Below are 20,521 nucleotides of genomic sequence, written 5' to 3' on the forward strand. Positions count from 1 at the left end.
GCGCAGGCTGTGTGGACACCAGCCAACCACTTCTCATTGGTCCACAGGGAGGAACCTGGGGAGGTTCTTATTGGACAAGTCCGGTAAGCCTAGGAGGGGCTGTTCCTATTGGATACCTCCGTGCATTGACGGTTTATTCCGATTGGATGGCTGGAAAGACGGACAGGCACCCGCCAGCCAATCGACACGCGTGTCTGCCTTCCAGCCCCAACGCGTTTCGCCGTGGGTTCAGGTGAATGGAGAGCGGCTCCCAGGTGTGTCGGCAGCGGCTCATTATCTCGCACAGTGAAGGAGAAGTAATTGAAAAGCGGCGCAGCAGCCGGGTGCCCTGGCGCATCTCTCCAATTCGAAACTCTCTGCGTGTTGTTCAAGGCGGTGAGTTTGAGTTCAGAGAGCAGCGGGCGGTAATCAGTGTTCTTGCGAAAAGAAAATCGCCCTGAACGACACTAGGCGTGTTTGAAGTTTAGTGAATAGGAGCAGTTACGTTCCAGGTGCAGGTTTGCCCAGCTCGGGAAGGGTTTTCCAGTAGCTGGGAGAGCGAGATTGTGTCCCAGGTGTAGAGGCGTGTCTCTGCCAGGAAGCCCGTGCAGCATGAGAGTCCAGGCTGCAAGCGCTCCGTCTTGTCTGTTTCAAATGATTTCTTTTCCCCTTGTTTCTTTGCACTGAGCCGTCCTCACGCGGAGTCCGGCTGCGCTGATTCCCGTGGTAGTTTATTTCCACGCTTTTAGTGATCTTCTCCTCGAGACGAATTTTCTAATAACCCCCCTCCTCCGTTCAGTTACCCCCAGAAAACACGTCCCGGAGTCTCGCTGAAGCCGAACCCCGGGGATAATCTGTGCTCGACCCGGGCGGGACAGGAGAGAAACTCCGAACAGCGAAGAATTGTCTGGATGTCAGTGGCACCTGGGCGTGTGGGTTTGTTCTCAGTCGTAAAAGGTCAGCTCGCAGTGACCTTTATTACTGCTCTGGTATTAGGAGTCCCTGTCGCTAGTGCATCACCGTGTGACCTCAGCCGCCGCGTTAGCGGATATTGCACTTGAACTGAGGATACTGCAGGGAAGATGGCGGAGAAACTGTGGCAGACGGACTCGGACACCAGCCTGCAGGACTCTCCAGGTAACAGCCTGGCCCGCTTCTCCGCCGAGAGTGTCCACCGCTGTCTCTCACCCCCTGTGTCCCCTCTCTCACTCCAGCCCTCCGGCACACCTTCCGCATCTCGCCTCCCCGCACCCCGCCGAGGGGCGACGGACTCCACAGCGCCCCCGCCTGGACACAGCGAGACCAGCAGCACCTGGAGCTCTTCATCAACGTCAGTGCAGGGCTTGGTCCTGGTGTGACTCTGCGGGGTCTCAGTTTGGCTAGATCAGTGTTTCTCCCCCCCGACCTGGGTCTTTTACAGCCTTCACAATAATTCTTTACACTTATATAGCACTTTTCTGGACACTCCACTCAAAGCGCCTTACAGCTAATGGGGACTCCCTCCACTACCAGTACACTCAGCTACAGTATCAGTGGGGAGGAGAACAGAGTGATGAAGCCAGTTCAGAGATGGGGATTATTAGGAGGCCATGATTGGTAAAGACCGGGCGTAAATTTGGCCAGGGCATCAGGGAAACACCCCTACTCTTTTTGAGAAACACCCTGGGATTTTTAATGACCACAGAGAGTCAGGACCTCAATTTTATGTCTCATTCGGGGGACGGTGCCCTTTTAAATTATAGTGTCCCTGTCATTATAGGGGGGCATTAGGACCCACGTAGACCACAATCTTGTTTTTTTCCCAGGAGGTCTCCCATCCAGGGCATGGCCAGGCTTACAGCTGCTGAGCTCCAGTTGAGTTGCAGGGTGATATGGCTGCTGGCTGTAATTCTTAATTGCAGGCTGACTGACCTTAATGTCCTGCTGGGGGCAGACATGTAGAGTTGCTGTTGATGCTGGGGGACGGGGGGGTGAGAGACCTCTCCCCTGCGCCCCAGGAGTCACTCCAGCAGGGAGAGCTCTCTGTGGGCGCTGCGGAGCTGGGAATTGGGGTGCGCGGGCAGCATGGGGGGGTCTGGCGCCCTGAGGTTTTTTCCCCGGATCTGGTCTGAGCACAGAGGCAAGTGAGGTGAGGAAATCACATCAGACACCCTGGGGTGACAGGGCAGACACGGGGTCCCCCAGGTCCTGAGTGCGGAACCCCACTCCGCTGCTGTCGTTCTCCAAAACGCTCGGCGTCTGCAAGCTGCTGTCCTGTGTCCGGCAGGAGGCAGCGGCACTGGGGCTGCCCTCAGTGAGCACGGAGGATGCTGGGAGAGGGCGCCCCCCTGTGGCCGCGCTGCTGAACTGCGCCCGGTCGCTCATTGCGCTGCACCTGCAGAACCGGGAGAGACTGAGGGAAGCCGAGAGGGAGCGCGGAGAGAGTGGCCAACTGAGGGCCAGGCTGCACACTCTGAAGGTGAGCACGGGTCCGAGTGAGGCCGGCGGCAAGGAGAGGAACCGCTCCAACGCCACTCGGGCCCCTCCTCTGCCCCCCCCCCCAGGAGAAGCTGGAGCAGAGAGAGCTCCACCTGGCGGCCTTGCAGGACAGAGTGAGGAGCCTGCAGGAGCAGAATGCCGCCCTGCAGCGCTCCCTGCGGAGCGACAGAGAGCAGGTGAGTGAGCCGAGGGTCCTGCGGAGGCGCAGGAGCGACCGAACGGGGCGCTCATGAGGTCTCCCTCCCCCACCCCGCCGCGCAGACCGTGGGGCTGCAGTACCGCTGCTCCCAGCAGGCGGCCGAGCTCAGGGCCAGCGAGCAGAGGGCCGCCCGGCTGAAGGACCGGCTGGCCCAGCTGGTGGACAAGCCGCGGGACCGCAGGGCCGGTGAGGACGCTCGGGGCGACCGGCGCTCGGAGAACCGGGCAGGCGGCCGTCCTCTCCCTGACTCCCCGCCTCTCCTGTCCAGGCATAGAGATCCTGAACCTCCTGCCCCGGCCGGACGGGAAGAGGGCCCCGGGCCGCGTGGCGAGGGGCGACAGCCGGTGAGTGTCCTGGGCCGGGGGGCTCAGCACTGGGTAAGGTTCGGCACCGCTGGGGTGGGGAGAGCTTGTGGGAAACCAGGCTGCTGCTGGAAGTGCTGCTGGTGCACCAGTAGGTAGTGCTCTTCCCTCTAGGCCTGTTATCCTGTGTGCTCTGTCATCTAGCTGGGGAGGGGGGTCATGCCGTGTGCTGTGTCACTCGTCCATTAGGGGGTGTGTCCAGTCATGCCCTGTGATGTCACTTGTCCGGGGGGGTGGGGTCATGCCGTGTGCTGTGTCACTCGTCCATTAGGGGGTGTGTCCAGTCATGCCCTGTGATGTCACTTGTCCAGCAGGGGCGGGGAGGAGGTGCTGCGTCAGCTGCTGGAGAGGCGGGAAGCAGAGCTGCAGGAGGCGGAGTCTCGCCGTCAGAGCCTCTCCTCTCTGCTGCGCCTGCTTAGCCATGACATGGCCACTGCGCTGGGGGACGGGGTGAGCGAGGGGGGAGGGGGTGCAGCGGGTGGGTTAGGGAGTGAGGAGGGGGCAGGGTGAGGGAGGGAGGAGGGCACGGGGACACACCCCCATCTTTGACCCCAATGCTCAGCCTGTCCGTCTCCCAGGCTGTCCTTGACTGCGCAGAGGCAGAGGGGGCGGCGCCGTGCTGGGAGCAGCTGAGCCAATCGGAAGCGGCGCTGGGAGATCATGTGACAGGGGGCGTGGTGCAGGTGTGGAGCTGCCTGAAGGGGAGGCTGGAGGAGCTGTCCGTCCACGGTAACGACCCGCACAGGGTCCCGTCACATCGCGTGGCATCAGACAGCATGCTCCAAGTCCATCTGTCTGTCCGCAGGTCCCTCCTCGGCTGCTGTGGGGACAGACCAGGAGAAGCAGCTGGCTCAGCTGGAGGCAGAGCTGGAGCAAAGTCACCAGCTGATCTGGCTGCAGCAACAGCTGCTACAGGTTGGCCGCTGACTGTGCTGTTCCTGCCCTTCGCAGTTGTGTTGTCTGCAGGCCGTCTCTTACTCTGCGTGCTCTCGTTCCCGCCCAGGACAGCGTGTCCCCTGCGCTCCCGCCCTCTCTCACGGACTCCTATTTCCTGGAGGAGTGGGAGCGGCTCCAGGCCGGGTGGGCGGAGCTGGATTCTCAGAGGCATAGGTTTCAGAGGGAGAGGCGGAGCTTCACTGAGGCTGCCATCCGATTGGGCCATGAGGTAAGGGGGGGAGGAGCATCATGGGGGAGGCGGCACCTGTCTCAGCACTCGGTCATGTTGTCTCCGTTGTCAAACATCTCTCTGCTGATCCCTACTGTCCTCGTGCTGTGTCCGTCTTCATACCCGTCTCTCACCTGAATCGACTGTCCTCATGCTGTCCCTATCCCTGTCTTTGCAGCGGCGTCAGTTTGAACAGCAGAGGGCGTCTCTCGTGCAGCAGCAGTTCCTCAGCCTGTCGCCCCTCCTAGACCCACAGGAGCCTCTCGCCAGCAGGAAAGAGCCCAGCCCACTCAGTGAGTGTCTGCCTCTGTGGGGCTCGGTGTGCGACTGTGGGCCCCTGCCTCCTCTGTGGGGCTCAGGGTGCGACTGTGGGCTCGGGGTGCGACTCTCTCTTCCAGGTCTCAGTCAAGTCACCCCCTCTCATTCCCGGCTGACGGCCGTCTCCACTCCGGGGTCAGGGGTCAGGGTGTGGGCCGGCCAGGGTGAGGTGGGCACCCCCAGCACGCCCGAGCTGTACCGCACTTTGAGGCTGCCTCTCCCACGCAGGTCAGCGCAACACGGGTCACGGCGCTGACTGGTCCGGCCCTGCGGCTGGCCTGCGCCCTCACTCTCTCTCCACACGCAGGGCCAGCATGAGGAGCCCTGCAGTGGCCGAGCACTGGACCTGGGCAGGGCCCCGAGGGTCGTACCTGCACTCGGAGCTGGACGTGTCCTTCTAGATGGAGAGGTGGATGCAGAGTGACCACCTCGCCCAGCCCAGTCCCAGCTGGCCAGAGGAATGGGAATACTACCTTATTGTTTTTGTGTTTTAATACTTTTAAAAATCGAATAAAGAGTTGACCTTTAGCCTCTGGTGGCACTGACACCTTTGTCCTTAGCAGCTCTGTGTTGCAGTGTTCCTGCGTTCCAGCAGGGGGCAGTATGACAGCTCAGACCTGTTCTCCAGTATCTCTACTTGTTCCCCTCTGACCTCCCATGGCCTGCTGTGTATAAAGTCAGTAATATATAGGATTAAATTTATAGCCTTGTTCATACCTAAAGACCATATATGCTATTCACTACAGCTCTGTACTGTCACACTACACTGTTCTATACAGATCCATGTGGATATGGATTGTAACAGGACTGTTCTACTGCACTGGGCCTGTAGCTCCTATTGTAACAGGACTGTTCTACTGCACTGGGACTGTAGCTCCTATTGTAACAGGACTGTTCTACTGCACTGGGACTGTAGCTCCTATTGGAACAGGACTGTTCTACTGCACTGGGACTGTAGCCCCTATTGGAACAGGACTGTTCTACTGCACTGGGACTGTAGCTCCTATTGGAACAGGACTGTTCTACTGCACTGGGACTGTAGCTCCTATTGGAACAGGACTGTCCTACTGCACTGGGACTGTAGCCCCTATTGGAACAGGACTGTCAGGCAAGCTTAATGTAGACCTTCTCTTTGCTGTCCCCCCCCCCCTCCAGGCAGTGCTGGTCATGCCTGAGGCAAATGCGTCCCTCTTCTGTCTGTGTGCTGCAGCAGCAGCAGCCATGACTCACACCTCTATCACAGGTCACAGAACCCACTTTTACAGGCATGTTTATACTGCTCTCAGCGACATGGCCCTGTATCACAGACCCCGACCATGTGATTTTTAAAAAAAGTTCTGCTTCCCACATTGAGCCCTAGTGTGATGTGGTGATACACATAGTTTTGCATATGTACTGCTGTAACAATCACCTGTTTTTCTGTCCCACAGACATATTTCTGAGAGTCTCAGGGCATTTCTGCCATCTTAGCTCATTAAAATATTAATAAATGACCAAAAACACTTGTACTTTTTTAATTTTCCTTGAATTGTATTCAGATTGGAAAATGTATCTGAAGATTTGGAATAAAAATATTACATTTAAATATACATTTAATTTTCTGAACAGGTATATACTGAAGGATCTCCCTACCGTGAAGCACCTTGTTCTTTGCTAAAGCAGATAGCACAGCTGCTCACTCACTGAGAACTGGAAAGCAAGACCATGCAGCTTGAGAAGAGGCAGCTGCAGGGTGGCACAGTGGCCACCAGAGGGAGACAGACTGCACTTGCCAGATTCAACATGCATAAAGGGAAAAATGCAACTACATCAATTTTGAGCCCTTCTGCTATTTTTTTTCCTATAAAGTCACTTTAGAACACTGATAGCAGTGAAGGTTCAGTAAACCCAGCACTGTTGTCTCTTGCCCTGATACATACTGCATAGTCAGATATACAGAAAGTCTAAAAACAGAGCAGTGCTTTGACCCAAGTCCATATATACACCTACTATGCAAGACGCCAATATAACACCAGTAAAACCCATCATCTTTAAAACACTGTTACAAAATAAAAGACTGACAGGTGATGAAGAGCTGGTCATCAGCCAGGCGGGAACCTCTCTTGGGAAGGATGAGGCTGAGGGGGAGGGGGAGTGAAAGGCTGGCTTCAGTCCTCCTTCCTCGGGGCAGTCAGCCTGTCTGCATGGCGTGCAAAGGTCTCAGCCACTAGCAGGGGGAACACTAGAGTTGCATCAGCATAGACCTGCAGTGTAACAGCGAAAAGCACATTGTCACGGTAACGCCAGTGGACCAAGTGTCGAACTGTATTACTACAGTGCAGAACCAGTTTGATACATGCACGTCAGAAGAGCAGCAGCTGACGGACAGCACCAGGGTCTCTGTACCTTAACCGGCTTGGCGTCCAGACGGATTTTGCCCCAGGACACGGCCTCATCTGGCCGGGCGCCCGAGTCCGAGCCATCGAACTCCTGACCGGTGTTCACAAACACTGAGAAATCGGCACCGTTCCTCTGGAGAGAGAGGGGTGCAGGTCATGGGGACGCGCCACAGACACTACAATACTAGAACATCACCCACAGGCACTGTGTGAGTGCTACCAAGAGGTGAGCACTGTGTGTGCGTGTGTTACCATGAGGTTGGCACTGAGGGATGCAGGGGTGTGTTTTACCATGAGTTTGGTACTGTGTGTATGCAGATGTGCGTATTACAATGAGGTTGGCACTGTGTGTGTGGGGGTGCAGATGTATGTCTGTTACCATGAAGTTGGCACTGTGTGTGCAGGGATGCAGATGTGTGTGTGTTACCATGAAGTTGGCACTGAGAGGTGTAGGTGTGTGTGTTACTATGAGGTTGGTACTGTGTGTGTGCAGATGTGTGTGTTACCATGAGGTTGGCACTAAGGGGTGTAGGGGGTGTGTGTTACCATGAGGTTGGCATTGGCGATGTGGTGCTTGACTAGCCCTCCTCCCAGGATGATCATCCCTGTGCGTTTGGCAAACACTGCCAGACTGTTCAGCCTCCGGATATCTGCGGACAACACAAATGGAGCATCAGGACAAGCTGGAGTGAGAGAGACAGAGACCCACAGCAGGACACAGACACTCAGGGACGGACAGACCCTCCACGATGTCCAGCACCAGCCCCGGATTCTTGTAGGAGTGGAAGTAGATCATGTCCCCCAGGGAGCCGTCTGTGAGGGCCGGGCTAAACACCGGAATATTATTCTGAAAGACAGAGGGAATTATGTCCAGCCGAGATCCGAGAGAAGGTGCATCAGGTGTGACAGGCAGTCAGGGCTGGTCAAGTATCAGTCAGTCAGGTATCAGGTGTCTGGCACTTTGACATCAGAGTCGGTCAGTTAGGTATCAGGGTTAGTCTGGTGTTGAGATCAGTGTAGTCAGGTATCAATCAGTCAGATATCAGGGTCAGTCAGGTATCGGGGACAGGCAGTCGGGTATTGGGGTGAGTCAGGTATCTGCGTTAGGGTAAGGTTTAGGGTTGGGGTCACTCACCTTGTAGGCCCAGTAATAAACAGAGTCAGGGTTGTTGATCTCCTTGCCAAGTCGATGTATCATCTTGGAGGGGGTCCAGTGTGTGCCCTGGGACGCAGAGGGAGTCAAGGGAAGGCGAGTGAGAAAGAGACACAGGGAGACCTCAGGCCCTGAGGTGCAGCTCTGGCGGGGAGAGGAGGGGACAGCGGACGGATGAGAGAGGAACACAGCAGCGCACTGCAGCCCCAACCTCGGTCTTCTGCTCCAGCACCATCTGGTCCAGAATGGGCATCAGCCAGTCCTCAAAGCGACAGTAGTTCTCGTTGGGCACCAGCAGGTTCCCGATCCTGGACAGCAGGGCAGAGAAAGGCAGGGTGGGTCTGTTAGCTCTTCTGCCCGATCTCGACATGGCTGCACAGGACACAAGGTCAGAGCGTGCAGGCAAACAGTACAGACCGGTTGATGCCCCTCTCCCTCAGCTCTCTGCCCGGCAGGCTGAACTCCCCCAGGAAGGTCGGAGCAAGACACTTGATCAGGTCCTCCTCCACGCCGCCTGCTGTGGTCACTATCACATCCACCTGAGGAGGGGAGAGAGAGAGCTGTACACACACACATCTACCCTGAGAGCCCACACTGCACTCAGAGAGCTGAACACACACACACCCCGAGAGCGCACACTGCACTCAGAGAGCTGAACACACACACACACCCTGAGAGCCCACACTGCACTCAGAGAGCTGAACACACACACACCCCGAGAGCGCACACTGCACTCAGAGAGCTGAACACACACACACACCCTGAGAGCCCACACTGCACTCAGAGAGCTGAACACACACACACCCCGAGAGCGCACACTGCACTCAGAGAGCTGAACACACACACACCCTGAGAGCCCACACTGCACTCAGAGAGCTGAACACACACACACCCCGAGAGCGCACACTGCACTCAGAGAGCTGAACACACACACACACCCTGAGAGCGCACACTGCACTCAGAGAGCTGAACACACACACACCCCGAGAGCGCACACTGCACTCAGAGAGCTGAACACACACACTCTGAGACCCAACACTGCACTCTGAGAGCTGAACACACACACCCTGAGAGCCAACACTGCACTCAGAGAGCTGAACACACACACACCCTGAGAGCCCACACTGCACTCAGAGAGCTGAACACACACACACACCCCGAGAGCGCACACTGCACTCAGAGAGCTGAACACACACACTCTGAGAGCCAACACTGCACTCAGAGAGCTGAACACACACACACCCTGAGAGCCCACACTGCACTCAGAGAGCTGAACACACACACACACCCTGAGAGCCCACACTGCACTCAGAGAGCTGAACACACACACTCTGAGAGCCAACACTGCACTCTGAGAGCTGAACACACACACCCTGAGAGCCAACACTGCACTCAGAGAGCTGGACACACACACACCCTGAGAGCGCACACTGCACTCAGAGAGCTGAACACACACACCCTGAGAGCCCACACTGCACTCAGAGAGCTGAACACACACACCCTGAGAGCCCACACTGCACTCAGAGAGCTGAACACACACACACCCTGAGAGCCAAAACTACACTCAGAGAGACACTCAGAAAGGCTGTACCATGCTGTGCTCAGCCAGGTAGCGAATGGACTCTCTAACGCCGGAACTGATGAGGTTGGAGGTATACCCCAGGAAGATTGTGCAGCCCGTTTGCGGCCGCAGAGAAAATTCGAGGCTCAGGGTGCTCTCCTTGGATTCCTCCAGAGGCTCCAGCCTCTTCTCGATCTGAGGGAGAGAGCAGAGTACTGTTAACATTGTCCAGCTGTGTGACAGCCTGACTCACCGGCGCACTGCCTGCAGTAGTCTCACCATGTTGTTGACCTCCAACACAGCCTGGGCAAAGCTGGTGGCCTGGAAACCTGTGTGGAGATAGGACTGCAGCAACCCTCTGTGGTCAACCCCCTGGTTGAACTCATAACCTTTAACCTTGGGCGTCCCCTCAGGAAGGGCAGAGCTCTCCTTGAGCACCGACTCCAGGGCCAGGGAGGGGGGACTTTGCGCCATCCCTCAGCCAATCACAGCTCAGCACAACAATGACAGACAGCGGCAGATCTGGAAGAGAAGAACACCTTTTTTTTATTAATGGTATAAAGAGATTACAAATAGAGGTGAAGAAACAGACGAAAGACAAAAAACACAAACAGAACAAAATAATTAACTGAGGTAATGAGGTAATTTTTCATTAGTACTCTCTAAATTTAAGCATGAGCAGGGTGCTTTGAGAGGAACACCTTTCATAACGAGCAACGAACAATAATCACAGTTCCCTGACCCCGGTTCTTCAAGAAGGCTTCCTGTATTTTTCTATTGTAGTTTTGTTAAATTCATCGGCATCACTTATTAACAGTCCATTGACCCCAAAGAACAATAGAGAAAAGTTAACAGCGAATATAATAATAATAATTGCTTACACTTACTTAGCGCTTTTCTGGACACTCCACTCAAAGCGCTTTACAGGTAATGGGGACTCCCCTCCACCACCACCAATGTGCAGCCCCACCTGGATGATGCAATGGCAGCCACAGTGCGCCAGAATGCTCACCACACACCAGCTCTCAGTGGGGAGGAGAGCAGAGTAATGTAGCCAATTCATGGATGGCCATGATTCGTAAGGGCCAATGGGAAATTTGGCCAGGACGCCGGGGTTACACGCCCTGGGATTTTTAATGGCCACAGAGAATCAGGACCTCGGTTTTACGTCTCATCCGAAGGACGGCACCTGTTTACAGTATAGTGTCCCCATCACTATACTGGGGCATTAGGACCCACACAGACAGCAGGGTGAGCACCCCCTGCTGGCCCCACTAACACCTCTTCCAGCAGCAACCTTAGTTTTTCCCAGGAACTGACCAGGCTCACACCTGCTTATCTTCAGTGGGTTGCCAGTTGTGAGTTGCAGGGTGATATGGCTGCTGGACATTATATGACAAAACAAGCTTTAGCAAATGTAAATTCTACCTGTAAACGGCACATAATAACCGTTTAAAAAAATGCTATTAGTTAATACCGGCTCCTGATATGATAAACGTGAATGAAGGGGACCGTGAACGACCCTCTGACGGTACTGCAGTACATCCCAGGTCCAGCTAACTATGCAGTAATGAGGGTGAAATCATGAAAACTGCTTTGTAATTTTATAGTAACCAGATATTTGCATGAACTGAAAAACACACCTGGCACGCTTGTCCTCCTCGAGTTCGGATCCCGGACTGTCGTTGTATTCTCTCCTCTAAGGACCAGGTTCGGTTTCGCTGTTTCTGGCAGTTAACTCACGTCGCAGTGCGGGACGCCGCCATGTTGTTGACGCACCTAACAACAACTACGGAAAGCCTGAAGGGACAAACCGGCCGTTCCAGCAGTGAGGCTCGTTGCAACTTTTGTTCTCGCCTCCCGCCACCGAACGAGCTTAGTTTGAAGAGTAACTAGTCTATAGTTTGCAATTAAGGGTAGAGGGAAATGAAGCAGCTGTAAAGTGTGTCATAAATCTTCTTATCAAAGATACTAGATCAAGTGAAGGAGACCCGGCAGTCAAGGAGAAAGACAGACAGGTAGTGAGACAGATGGACTGAGGCTGACAGACCGACAATTAGGGACAAATATTCAAGGAGACAGAAAGATCAGGGAGGCAGGCAATGAGACAGACAAGCAGTCAGAGAGATGGAGAGAGACGGGCAGGCAGTCAGAGAGACAGACAGACTGATATAAACAGACAGTTGGTCAGAGAGACAGACAGACAGAGACAGACAGGCAGTCAAACAGACAGACATAGAAACAGACAGGCAGTCAGAGAGACAGACAGACTGACAGAGACAGACAGGCAGTCAGAGAGACAGTGTGTTCAGGAGCAGCCAGGGGAACCACAGTGTGACACACTGAGGCTCAGAGGACTGTGAAGGTCACATGAAGGGGCAGAGGGCACACTGCAGGCTCACTGTGGGCTCATTACAAATTTACAGTGCCAGGGTCACTGGCGTGACATTTTGTGCTCTGCCAGGGCTCCTTTCAACTCTTCACACTTCACAGGGGCTTTGAAGTCACTGAGCCTGGACCCTGCAGGCTTGTGAGGGGGGAATCAGGGATCAGAGACAGAGGGAGACAGGCAACCCCAGCAGACCCCACAGTCCATATATATACAGACCTCCGTCTGCATCTCCAAGAGCAGGCAGTTCCTCTCCCTCTCCTCCTTCCTATCCTCTCCCTGTCTCTCTCTGTCCTCTGTATCTCTCTCTACCAGTGCAGACAGCCCCTCTCTGTCCTCTGTCTCTCTGTCAGAGGGCTCTACCTGTCCTGCCCGTGAATGAACCTGGATCTGTGAGACCTTGTGGAGAGTCTTCTGAGCCATACAAGTTCACCCTTCGTCATCTTCACTGTCAGGCAAGTGAATCACATTTCTCTCATAGTCAGGAGGCAGTGTGCCCATGTGTGCAATCCTGTAAAGTTTAGTGTGTGGAGGCATTGTGCCAGTGTGTTCAGTCTTGTAAAGTTCAGTGTGTGGAGGCGGTGTGCCAGTGTGTTCAGTCTGTTCAGTGTGCAGTCCTGCGCTGTGCAGTGTGCTCAGTCCTGTGGTATTCAGTGTGCAGTCCTGGGCTGTGGGGTGTGCTCAGTCCTGCGCTGTGCGGTGTGCTCAGTCCTGGGCTGTGCGGTGTGCTTAGTCCTGCGCTGTGCGGTGTGTTCAGTCCTGCGTTGTGTGCTTAGTCCTGTGCTGTGCGGTGCGCTCAGTCCTGCGCTGTGCAGTACGCTCAGTCTTGTCCTATGTGGTGTGCTCAGTCCTGCGCGGTGTGCTCAGTCCTGTCCTATGTGGTGTGTTCAGTCCTGCGTTGTGTGCTCAGTCCTGCGGTGTGCAGTGTGCGCCCGCAGTTGCCTGTGTGCTGACAGTCGTGTGTCCCTGCAGGGGGATGTTGGAGATGCCAGGGAAGTTCTGCAGCAGCAGTGTGGCTCAGGCTCGCCGGGCTGTGGACCAGCTTCGGCTGGAGGCCAGTGTGGACAGGATCAAGGTGCGTCTTCGCTCGGATCGAGACCGTGAGCCCAGCGCCCTGCCCCAGCAGGACTGTTCCTGCTCTCACTGCAGGCAAAAAGCCTTCTCTCCATTCGCCACTGGCGCTGTGTCTGACTGCATCAGTTAAATTGAATAATTCTTTATTGCCACACAGTAGTAGGTAGGTTGGTCCCTTTTCAGGCCAAAAAAGCCCATGGGGAATGGGGGCACCATTGTTCCTCAACCAGCCAACACTGGAGGTGGAGGTGATGAGGTCAGCATCACGCTCTGGCTGGCCTAATACCCCCAGAAGGATAACCCCTGGTACTCATTTGGAAAGCAGGCTGAGTGGACCTGGGAGCCTTCTGGAAAGAATTAGTACAAGCTTCATGGCCTGCCCCTACCTGGGATTGAACCCGGGATCTTCCAGCCAGGAGCCAGACACCCTTGCCATCTGAGCTACCACAGCCCCTGTGCCACACAGCAGTAGCTGGAGGAATTTGAGCAGACATACAACACGTACAATATTAAAAATTGAAATGAAGAGACAAGGAGAACACAATCACAATTTTACCTGTGCACAAACATTAACCTCACATTTGGCAACAGAATTCTAAGGGACTTGCTCACGGGAGGCTAGATAGCTGACCGATCGCCTGGCAGTGGGAAAGAAGCTGAGCCTGAAGTGCTTCTTGACAGGGCTTATTTCCAGTGTTTTCCTGAAGGGATCGATGCCTCTCGTTCTGAGAGACTGAGTCCAGGGTTAGTGCAACAGCAGAGTAAACGTTTGGGCAATTCTCTGTAAATCTCTAGAGACTTAAGAAATGTATTCGGAAGGTTTTCCTCTTTCTGTTTTGATGTGCTGTCTGCGCTGTAACTTGGGGCTCATGACAGGAGTCTCCCTGGTGTCTGTGTTCAGATCTCCATAGCTGCCACCGATCTGGTGCGCTTCTGCCAGGACCACAGCAAGAGCGACCCGCTGCTCACCGGCATCCCCACCTCTTCCAACCCCTTCAAGGACAAGAAGTCCTGCGTGCTGCTCTGAACGCCTCTCACGCCCTGGCTCCGGAGCTCCACGCCACAAAACAAGCTGACAGCCAGCCCACAAAAGCCTCCTCTACACTGCCAGAGAGCAGACAAGAAATTCACTTCCAACTGTATGCCTAAGAGAAGGCTAGCTGGTATATGACAGAGTTGATTCCTCGAATGAAAAAAAACGAGGTGAGAAACCATGCAGCACTTTCCCATGAGCAGAGACTGAACAGAGCAGAGGGCACTGGCTCCATCAGTGTCCACCTGAGGGCGCTGGCACCATCAGTGTCCACCAGAGGGCATCAGTAATGTCCACCAGTGGGCGCTGGCACTAACCATGTCAACCAGAGGGCGCTGGCATCAAGTTTCCACCACCAGATAAAGCCTTCCATGGCACAACCTCGGCACACTTGCCTGTAGAGCCTCTCTGGTGTTTAACAGTTGCGCTGGTGCCCTCTAGCGCCCTCTGGTGTGCTCTGTCTGCTCTTGAGACGGTGTTCCTCAATGTCCCATGTAGATGTGACCACGCTTAATTGTTCTATAGGGCAGTGTTCAGCATGAAGCCATCTCGACAGACCAGCTCACTTCATAAGCACCATTTTTTTTTAATGTATGTCCGCGGGTAAAGAATTTAAGTGAATTACACTGTTGACTGTGAAGACAGGGCCATCAAACACTGAACCCTGTCCACCTGAATATTGCAGGAGAGCCTTGAGAAGGAAGGAAGGGGGGGTGACAGAGACACAAGATCACAAGATAAAAGAACTGACACTCCAAAGATCTGTACACAAGCATGTATTTATTACATAAACTGATATATACATAAAACACAAAACAAGATCAGCTGAGCATGTCTCGTGTTTCCATCTGTAACAGACAAAAAACCTGGATAGCGGCAATATGTCTGGGCTTTGTTCCATGCCTCTTGGTCAGATAAGGGAACTACATGTGATCGGAGCTACTCTGTAACTGAACACGAAAACCCCTTAACACTACACTACAGCAAGACTGACAATGATCAAACTCTTTACAAACAGCTGCATGGAATGAATATTGAAGGATTTTACTACTTATATATTTTAGACACATCAGATTAAATAGATCACAAGGAAAAAACATCAATAAACAGCCCTTCACTGGCACTTGGCCATAACTGGACTGTGCAGTGTCGACGTGTTTAACTGTGAGTATGTGAGTGTGTAGGGAGACGGGGTTACCTTAATGTGTAAGTGTGTATGGGTCATTGTGCGTGTGTATGTGACCCAGTGTGCGCATGAGTCTGTGTGAGGGTGTGTGTGAGTGCGAGTGTGTCAGTGTGTGAGTCAGTGTCTGTGAATGCATCTGTGTGTAAATAAGTCTGTGTATGAGTGCGAGTGTGTCAGTGTGGGTGAATGCGTCTGTGTGAGAATGAGTCATTGTGAATGAGCTTGTGTGCGAGTACGTCAGTGTTAGTGTGTGAGTGTGTCAGTGTGCGAGTGTGAGTGTGTTAAAGGAATGATATGCTCTTCTCAGGTTGTTTATTCCCTCTGCGTGATCCCTCACGTCTTGATCCTCCACACCTCCACGGACATGTCCCCCGAAGCAGCAGTCAGCACCCCTCCCTCCACACTGAGCTGGAGAGAGATGCCCACAGATAGACACTGAGAGAGAGACACCCACCGCCAGGCCCGATCACAGCTGGAGCCCCACCGCCAGGCCCCGGATCACAGCTGGAGCCCCACCGCCAGGCCCCCGATCACAGCTGGAGCCCCACCGCCAGGCCCGGATCACAGCTGGAGCCCCACCGCCAGGCCCGGATCACAGCTGGAGCCCCACCGCCAGGCCCGGATCACAGCTGGAGCCCCACCGCCAGGCCCCCGATCACAGCTGGAGCCCCACCGCCAGGCCCCCGATCACAGCTGGAGCCCCACCTACAGGCCCCCGATCACAGCTGGAGCCCCACCTACAGGCCCCGGATCACAGCTGGAGCCCCACCTACAGGCCCCGGATCACAGCTGGAGCCCCACCGCCAGGCCCCCGATCACAGCTGGAGCCCCACCTACAGGCCCTGGATCACAGCTGGAGCCCCACCTACAGGCCCCCGATCACAGCTGGAGCCCCACCGCCAGGCCCCCGATCACAGCTGGAGCCCCACCGCCAGACCCCCGATCACAGCTGGAGCCCCACTGCCAGGCCCCCGATCACAGCTGGAGCCCCACCGACAGGCCCCCGATCACAGCTGGAGCCCCACCGCCAGGCCCGGATCACAGCTGGAGCCCCACTGACAGGCCCTGGATCACAGCTGGAGCCCCACCGCCAGGCCCCCGATCACAGCTGGAGCCCCACCGCCAGGCCCCCGATCACAGCTGGAGCCCCACTGCCAGGCCCCCGATCACAGCTGGAGCCCCACTGCCAGGCCCGGATCACAGCTGGAGCCCCACCGCCAGGCCCGGATCACAGCTGGAGCCCCACCTACAGGCCCTGGATCACAGCTGGAGCCCCACCTACAGGCCCTGGATCACAGCTGGAGCCCCACTGCCAGGCCCCCGATCACAGCTGGAGCCCCACTGCCAGGCCCCCGATCACAGCTGGAGCCCCACTGCCAGGCCCCCGATCACAGCTGGAGCCCCACTGCCAGGCCCCCGATCACAGCTGGAGCCCCACTGCCAGGCCCCGATCACAGCTGGAGCCCCACTGCCAGGCCCGGATCACAGCTGGAGCCCCACCGCCAGGCCTGGGCTTCACCTCTAACTGCACTAAAACGAGCTGCTTGGCAGTAAACACATTATCCTATTTGTATTCTAGGTCTTCGTGTTGAAAGGCTTGGTAGGAAATGTGATATTAGCTATGTCAATAATGCTTTCTTATCTATGAAGTGGAAGCACAGGGAGGGGAGGCGACTCTTACCCCATTGAAGACATCCCTGTGCCGCAGTGTGCAGAGCGTCCGGGGGGGAGCACAGGGTATGTGGACCTAGACAGCAGAGAGAGGAGTGAGGGGCTGTCCCAGAGCAAGCTGCACATGGGAAACGGCGAGAGACGAGGTACCTTGATAGTGTTGTCAGAGGAGCAAGTGTACAGGGCGCCTGGAGAGTTGTGCACCCCTGTGACCAGAGAGCGATGCCCCACGTCAAACTGGGAGACGTGCAGGAAGGAGCCACCCTGCAAGGTGAAGGTGTGGAGGAGCCCCTGATTGTCCCCCCCCCATATCTCCCGGCCCCCGTAGCACAGAGACAGCAGGTACGAGTTCAGCTGGGTAGAGAGAGGGAAACATGATGTTTCTACAGCACTGACGGCATCAGCACATCAACATGGCAGCATGAAAGTGTGTCAGAGGGTCAGTGTCCTGGGGCACCATTCTGTCAGTATGTCAGCATCCCAGTGCACCAGTGAGTCAGGGTTCCAATGCATCAGTGTGTCAGTGAGTCAGTGTATCAGGGCGTCAGGGCCCCAGTGCACCAGTGTGTCAGCGAGTCAGTAAATCAGGATTCCAATGCACCAGTGTGTCAGTGAGTTAGTGTGTCAAGGTCCCAGTGCACCAGTGTTTCAGTGAGTCAGTGAATCAGGGTCCTAGAACACCGGTACACCAGTACACTAGTGCGCCAGTGTGTCAGGGTCCCAGCTCACCTGTATTTTCTGCAGGAGTCTCCCAGCTCGGCGGTCAAACACAGCCAGAGTCCGGTCCTCGCTGCCGGACAGGATGTACTGGTCATCAGCAGCGAGGCAGAGCACAGCATTACCATGGAGACGCAGACTCTTCACCTGGGGGTTTGCCGCTGTGACAAACAAACCGAAAATCAACAAGAAAAACAACAGGCTGACTGACGGAGACAGGCTGAGAGAGAAAATAATAAACCAGACTGTTTCAACTGACCACGGGGGTCATAGATGGTGACCTTCTTGTCGTAGGAACCAGCCACCAGGACGTCAGGCTGGCAGGACAGGCAGAGCACGGCAGCGCGGCCCCGAATCTCGCCCATCGCGGCCCCTGAGGCACCCAGGTCCCACAGTCGCACCGTGCTGTCGAAGGAGCCTGAGCACAGCTGGGTGCCCCGGGTGGACAGGCACCACACCCAGCCCCTGTGGGTGCCACTGCGCTGCTGCCCCAGGGTGCAGAGCAGCGCAGCCCCCGTGTCCCCCTCGCCAAGCCGGCGCAGGTCCCACAGATTGACGTTCCTGTCTCTGCCCCCAGACGCACACAGCGCCCCCTCTCCACCAAGCAGCTGCACTGCGTCCACTGAAGCAAAGTGGACAGAATTCAAAGAGAAGTGCTGGACAGTCGCAGGAAAGGGCTGAGGATCTTCAAGTTCTATGTCTCTCTCGGCACCTTCCTGCCCGTCAGCGTCTCCCTCTCTCTCGGCACCTACCGGCCCGTCAGCGTCTCCCTCTCTCTCGGCACCTCCCTGCCCGTCAGCGTCTCCCTCTCTCATGGCACCTCCCTGCCCTTCTGCGTCTCCCTCCCTCTCAGCACCTCTCTGCCCGGCTGCGTCTCCCTCTCTCTCGGCACCTCCCTGCCCAGCTGCGTCTCCCACTCTCTCTGCACCTCCCTGCCCAGCTGCGTCTCCCTCTCTCTCGGCACCTCCCTGCCCAGCTGCGTCTCCCTCTCTCTCGGCACCTCCCTGCCCGTCAGCGTCTCCCTCTCTCATGGCACCTCCCTGCCCTTCTGCGTTTCCCTCTCTCTCGGCACCTCCCTGCCCAGCTGCGTCTCCCTCTCTCTCGGCACCTCCCTGCCCAGCTGCGTCTCCCTCTCTCTCGGCACCTCCCTGCCCGGCTGCGTCTCCCTCTCTGGCACCTCCCTGCCCAGCTGCGTCTCCCTCTCTCTCAGCACCACCCTGTCCCTCTCTGACTAAATCCACTTGGCCATGACCAGCACCCTGTACTGTCCCGTTCCTTCCACCACCTCTGTCCCCCTGGACTCTGTCTCGCCCTTCTCCTGCTCCGTCACTTGCTCCAGACCAATGGCTGAGCAGCTCCTCCATCTCCAAGCAGGCTACTGGCCAATCAAAACCCTCGTGTGGTATGACGGGGAAGGCAGCTCGTGGGCCCGTCAGTCTCTGGGCACGGAGCCTCCAGGCCAGCTGGTCTGAGCTGAGCCCCGCCAGCGCACGGCACACCTGTGGCAGTACAGTCAGGACACAGCGCGCAGGCAGGAAGGAGGTGATCCGTGCCAGAATTTCCCAAGGCAATGAGAGCAGACCCGTGACCTCACCGGGGGAGGGGCAGGGAGAAGGGCTAGTCTCCACGGCAACTGGAGAGGGGAGTCTGAAAGACAATATGAAACATGACAGGAGACAGGAGAGAAAGTGAAGGATGTGAGAGATGGCCGAGATGAAGAGATGCAAAGAGGAAGAAATGCAAACAGGAGTAATGTAGACAGTAGGGGGAAAAGGGAAAACAGAAAAGGAAGAAGACAGAACAGTAGAGGAGAGAGAGTGAAGAGACAGAGGGGGGTGAGGGTTATTAAGAGGGAGAAGGAATGAGGAAGCTCACCTGTATTCTCCCAGGGGCAGGGGCTCAGTGCCATACCGGGTGAACTGGTGGCTCTGTCTCTCTCTTGCCCCATCACTGCGCACTCTCTCTATGTACAGCTGCGCCTCAGTTCCACACTCTGCCTCCCCACCAGGGGCGACATCACTGTCTGACATCCTCTGTCACTGTGGGACAAAGAGAATTCACTGTCCTACTGCACTGGGACTGTAGCCCCTATTGTAACAGGACTGTTCTACTGCACTGGGACTGTAGCTCCTATTGTAACAGGACTGTTCTACTGCACTGGGACTGTAGCTCCTATTGTAACAGGACTGTTCAACTGCAGTGTGTTCTCTAATCTTTGCTATTTATTGTGCATCAAGTAAGGGATCTCCACTAGAAAAAAAAACAATCTTTAGAATTAGATTGAATGCCCAGAATGTTACGAAATGTTTCTACCTGGGAATCTTGCGTCTTTCTCTCGACTGTCATTGCCGCTGGCCCGGTTGCTGATGGTGGTGACCCAGAGACCTGTCCTGAACTGGACTTAACAACAATAACACATGCAGCGAAAGGGCGCTGTCATCTCACGTCTCTGACGTCAGATTTCAACACAGCTCTTATAAGTCCAAACCCCGGAAGCCATTGTTTCAAACAAATAAATTAATTTCCATAAACATGCTTCGATTTTAATCACTCATTCGATCTCGTTCGCCGGTTACCAAGCAGTATCCTACTTCCGGCGCGCAGACTGCGTCATCGCCGAGCTTCTGTTGTGTTCGTTGTCGCGTGAAGAAAGTGAGCAGAACCGACGTACACAAGCACCTGATAAATACCAGCTCTTGCAGCGTATTTTTCTCAGTTGGCCATTGCGTTGGATATTTTGATGTATTCTATATTATACAAGCGTACAGCATGCTTGGCCTCTTCATACTGTCCTTCTTTACCAGTTCGCTGCCTGTATTATTACCTTCTTCGAACTTGTTAATACTGTACTGTGTAGC

The 20,521-nt window shown here is 55.4% G+C and overlaps 4 protein-coding genes across 12 annotated transcripts; 2 read left to right on the plus strand and 2 right to left on the minus strand.

The window, feature by feature from the left end:
- Positions 1–25: 25 nt before the first annotated feature.
- LOC102690674 (afadin- and alpha-actinin-binding protein) lies at positions 26–5,029 on the plus strand. Of its 6 annotated transcripts, none has more exons than XM_015349162.2 (14): positions 26–375; positions 779–1,116; positions 1,194–1,309; positions 2,246–2,437; positions 2,523–2,633; positions 2,719–2,842; positions 2,925–3,000; positions 3,330–3,468; positions 3,597–3,747; positions 3,824–3,933; positions 4,022–4,183; positions 4,362–4,476; positions 4,582–4,729; positions 4,809–5,029. In XM_015349162.2, exons 2-14 carry the CDS (start codon positions 1,062–1,064, stop codon positions 4,900–4,902), a joined length of 1,593 nt encoding a protein of 530 aa, XP_015204648.2. In that variant the 5' UTR covers positions 26–375; positions 779–1,061; the 3' UTR covers positions 4,903–5,029. The 6 variants fall into 6 exon arrangements, with proteins under 6 accessions (XP_015204648.2, XP_015204649.2, XP_015204645.2 ...); XM_015349163.2 differs by having other exon boundaries at positions 4,642–4,729; XM_015349159.2 differs by having other exon boundaries at positions 779–892; positions 976–1,116; positions 4,362–4,729.
- A 975-nt stretch (positions 5,030–6,004) lies between these two features.
- On the minus strand, positions 6,005–11,388 carry dhps (deoxyhypusine synthase). Its single transcript, XM_069195616.1, has 10 exons — positions 11,237–11,388; positions 9,873–10,115; positions 9,624–9,788; positions 8,450–8,571; positions 8,244–8,340; positions 8,015–8,101; positions 7,621–7,726; positions 7,426–7,529; positions 6,887–7,012; positions 6,005–6,744 (listed from the first exon to the last, which is right to left on the minus strand). The coding sequence occupies exons 2-10, from the start codon at positions 10,065–10,067 to the stop codon at positions 6,649–6,651; spliced, it is 1,098 nt and encodes a 365-aa protein (XP_069051717.1). The 5' UTR covers positions 10,068–10,115; positions 11,237–11,388; the 3' UTR covers positions 6,005–6,648.
- A 784-nt stretch (positions 11,389–12,172) lies between these two features.
- On the plus strand, positions 12,173–14,858 carry LOC102696120 (guanine nucleotide-binding protein G(I)/G(S)/G(O) subunit gamma-12-like). Its single transcript, XM_006631471.3, has 3 exons — positions 12,173–12,437; positions 12,955–13,057; positions 13,958–14,858. Exons 2-3 carry the CDS (start codon positions 12,959–12,961, stop codon positions 14,081–14,083), a joined length of 225 nt encoding a protein of 74 aa, XP_006631534.1. The 5' UTR covers positions 12,173–12,437; positions 12,955–12,958; the 3' UTR covers positions 14,084–14,858.
- fbxw9 (F-box and WD repeat domain containing 9) lies at positions 14,853–20,280 on the minus strand. Of its 4 annotated transcripts, none has more exons than XM_069195615.1 (7): positions 19,977–20,280; positions 19,539–19,702; positions 18,841–19,310; positions 17,923–18,771; positions 17,676–17,824; positions 16,957–17,300; positions 14,853–15,683 (listed from the first exon to the last, which is right to left on the minus strand). In XM_069195615.1, the coding sequence occupies exons 2-7, from the start codon at positions 19,691–19,693 to the stop codon at positions 15,659–15,661; spliced, it is 1,992 nt and encodes a 663-aa protein (XP_069051716.1). In that variant the 5' UTR covers positions 19,694–19,702; positions 19,977–20,280; the 3' UTR covers positions 14,853–15,658. The 4 variants fall into 4 exon arrangements, with proteins under 4 accessions (XP_069051716.1, XP_069051715.1, XP_069051714.1 ...); XM_069195614.1 differs by having other exon boundaries at positions 17,923–18,807; XM_069195613.1 differs by having other exon boundaries at positions 16,957–17,022; positions 17,097–17,300; positions 17,923–19,310; positions 19,977–20,279.
- Positions 20,281–20,521: the final 241 nt, after the last annotated feature.

This window comes from Lepisosteus oculatus, chromosome 11, assembly GCF_040954835.1.
Source record: "Lepisosteus oculatus isolate fLepOcu1 chromosome 11, fLepOcu1.hap2, whole genome shotgun sequence".
Taxonomy (NCBI): domain Eukaryota; kingdom Metazoa; phylum Chordata; class Actinopteri; order Semionotiformes; family Lepisosteidae; genus Lepisosteus; species Lepisosteus oculatus.

What these genes read in the sequence shown, in the direction of transcription:
- LOC102690674 (XM_015349159.2), top strand. Translation starts at nt 1,062, where the DNA reads ATGGCGGAGAAACTGTGGCAGACGGACTCGGACACCAGCCTGCAGGAC. An exon ending in CCACTGCGCTGGGGGACGGG is followed by an intron (nt 3,469 to 3,596) that starts GTGAGCGAGGGG and finishes TCCGTCTCCCAG; the next exon opens with GCTGTCCTTGACTGCGCAGA. An exon ending in AGGCTGCCTCTCCCACGCAG is followed by an intron (nt 4,730 to 4,808) that starts GTCAGCGCAACA and finishes CTCCACACGCAG; the next exon opens with GGCCAGCATGAGGAGCCCTG.
- dhps (XM_069195616.1), bottom strand. Translation starts at nt 10,067, where the DNA reads ATGGCGCAAAGTCCCCCCTCCCTGGCCCTGGAGTCGGTGCTCAAGGAG. An exon ending in TGTTGGAGGTCAACAACATG is followed by an intron (nt 9,789 to 9,872) that starts GTGAGACTACTG and finishes TCTCTCCCTCAG; the next exon opens with ATCGAGAAGAGGCTGGAGCC. An exon ending in TCGCCAATGCCAACCTCATG is followed by an intron (nt 7,013 to 7,425) that starts GTAACACACACC and finishes CTCTCTCTCCAG; the next exon opens with AGGAACGGTGCCGATTTCTC.
- LOC102696120 (XM_006631471.3), top strand. Translation starts at nt 12,959, where the DNA reads ATGTTGGAGATGCCAGGGAAGTTCTGCAGCAGCAGTGTGGCTCAGGCT. An exon ending in CCAGTGTGGACAGGATCAAG is followed by an intron (nt 13,058 to 13,957) that starts GTGCGTCTTCGC and finishes GTCTGTGTTCAG; the next exon opens with ATCTCCATAGCTGCCACCGA.
- fbxw9 (XM_069195612.1), bottom strand. Translation starts at nt 19,693, where the DNA reads ATGTCAGACAGTGATGTCGCCCCTGGTGGGGAGGCAGAGTGTGGAACT. An exon ending in CACCATCTATGACCCCCGTG is followed by an intron (nt 17,825 to 17,922) that starts GTCAGTTGAAAC and finishes TGTTTGTCACAG; the next exon opens with CGGCAAACCCCCAGGTGAAG. An exon ending in ACAGGGATGTCTTCAATGGG is followed by an intron (nt 15,684 to 16,956) that starts GTAAGAGTCGCC and finishes ATCTCTCTCCAG; the next exon opens with CTCAGTGTGGAGGGAGGGGT.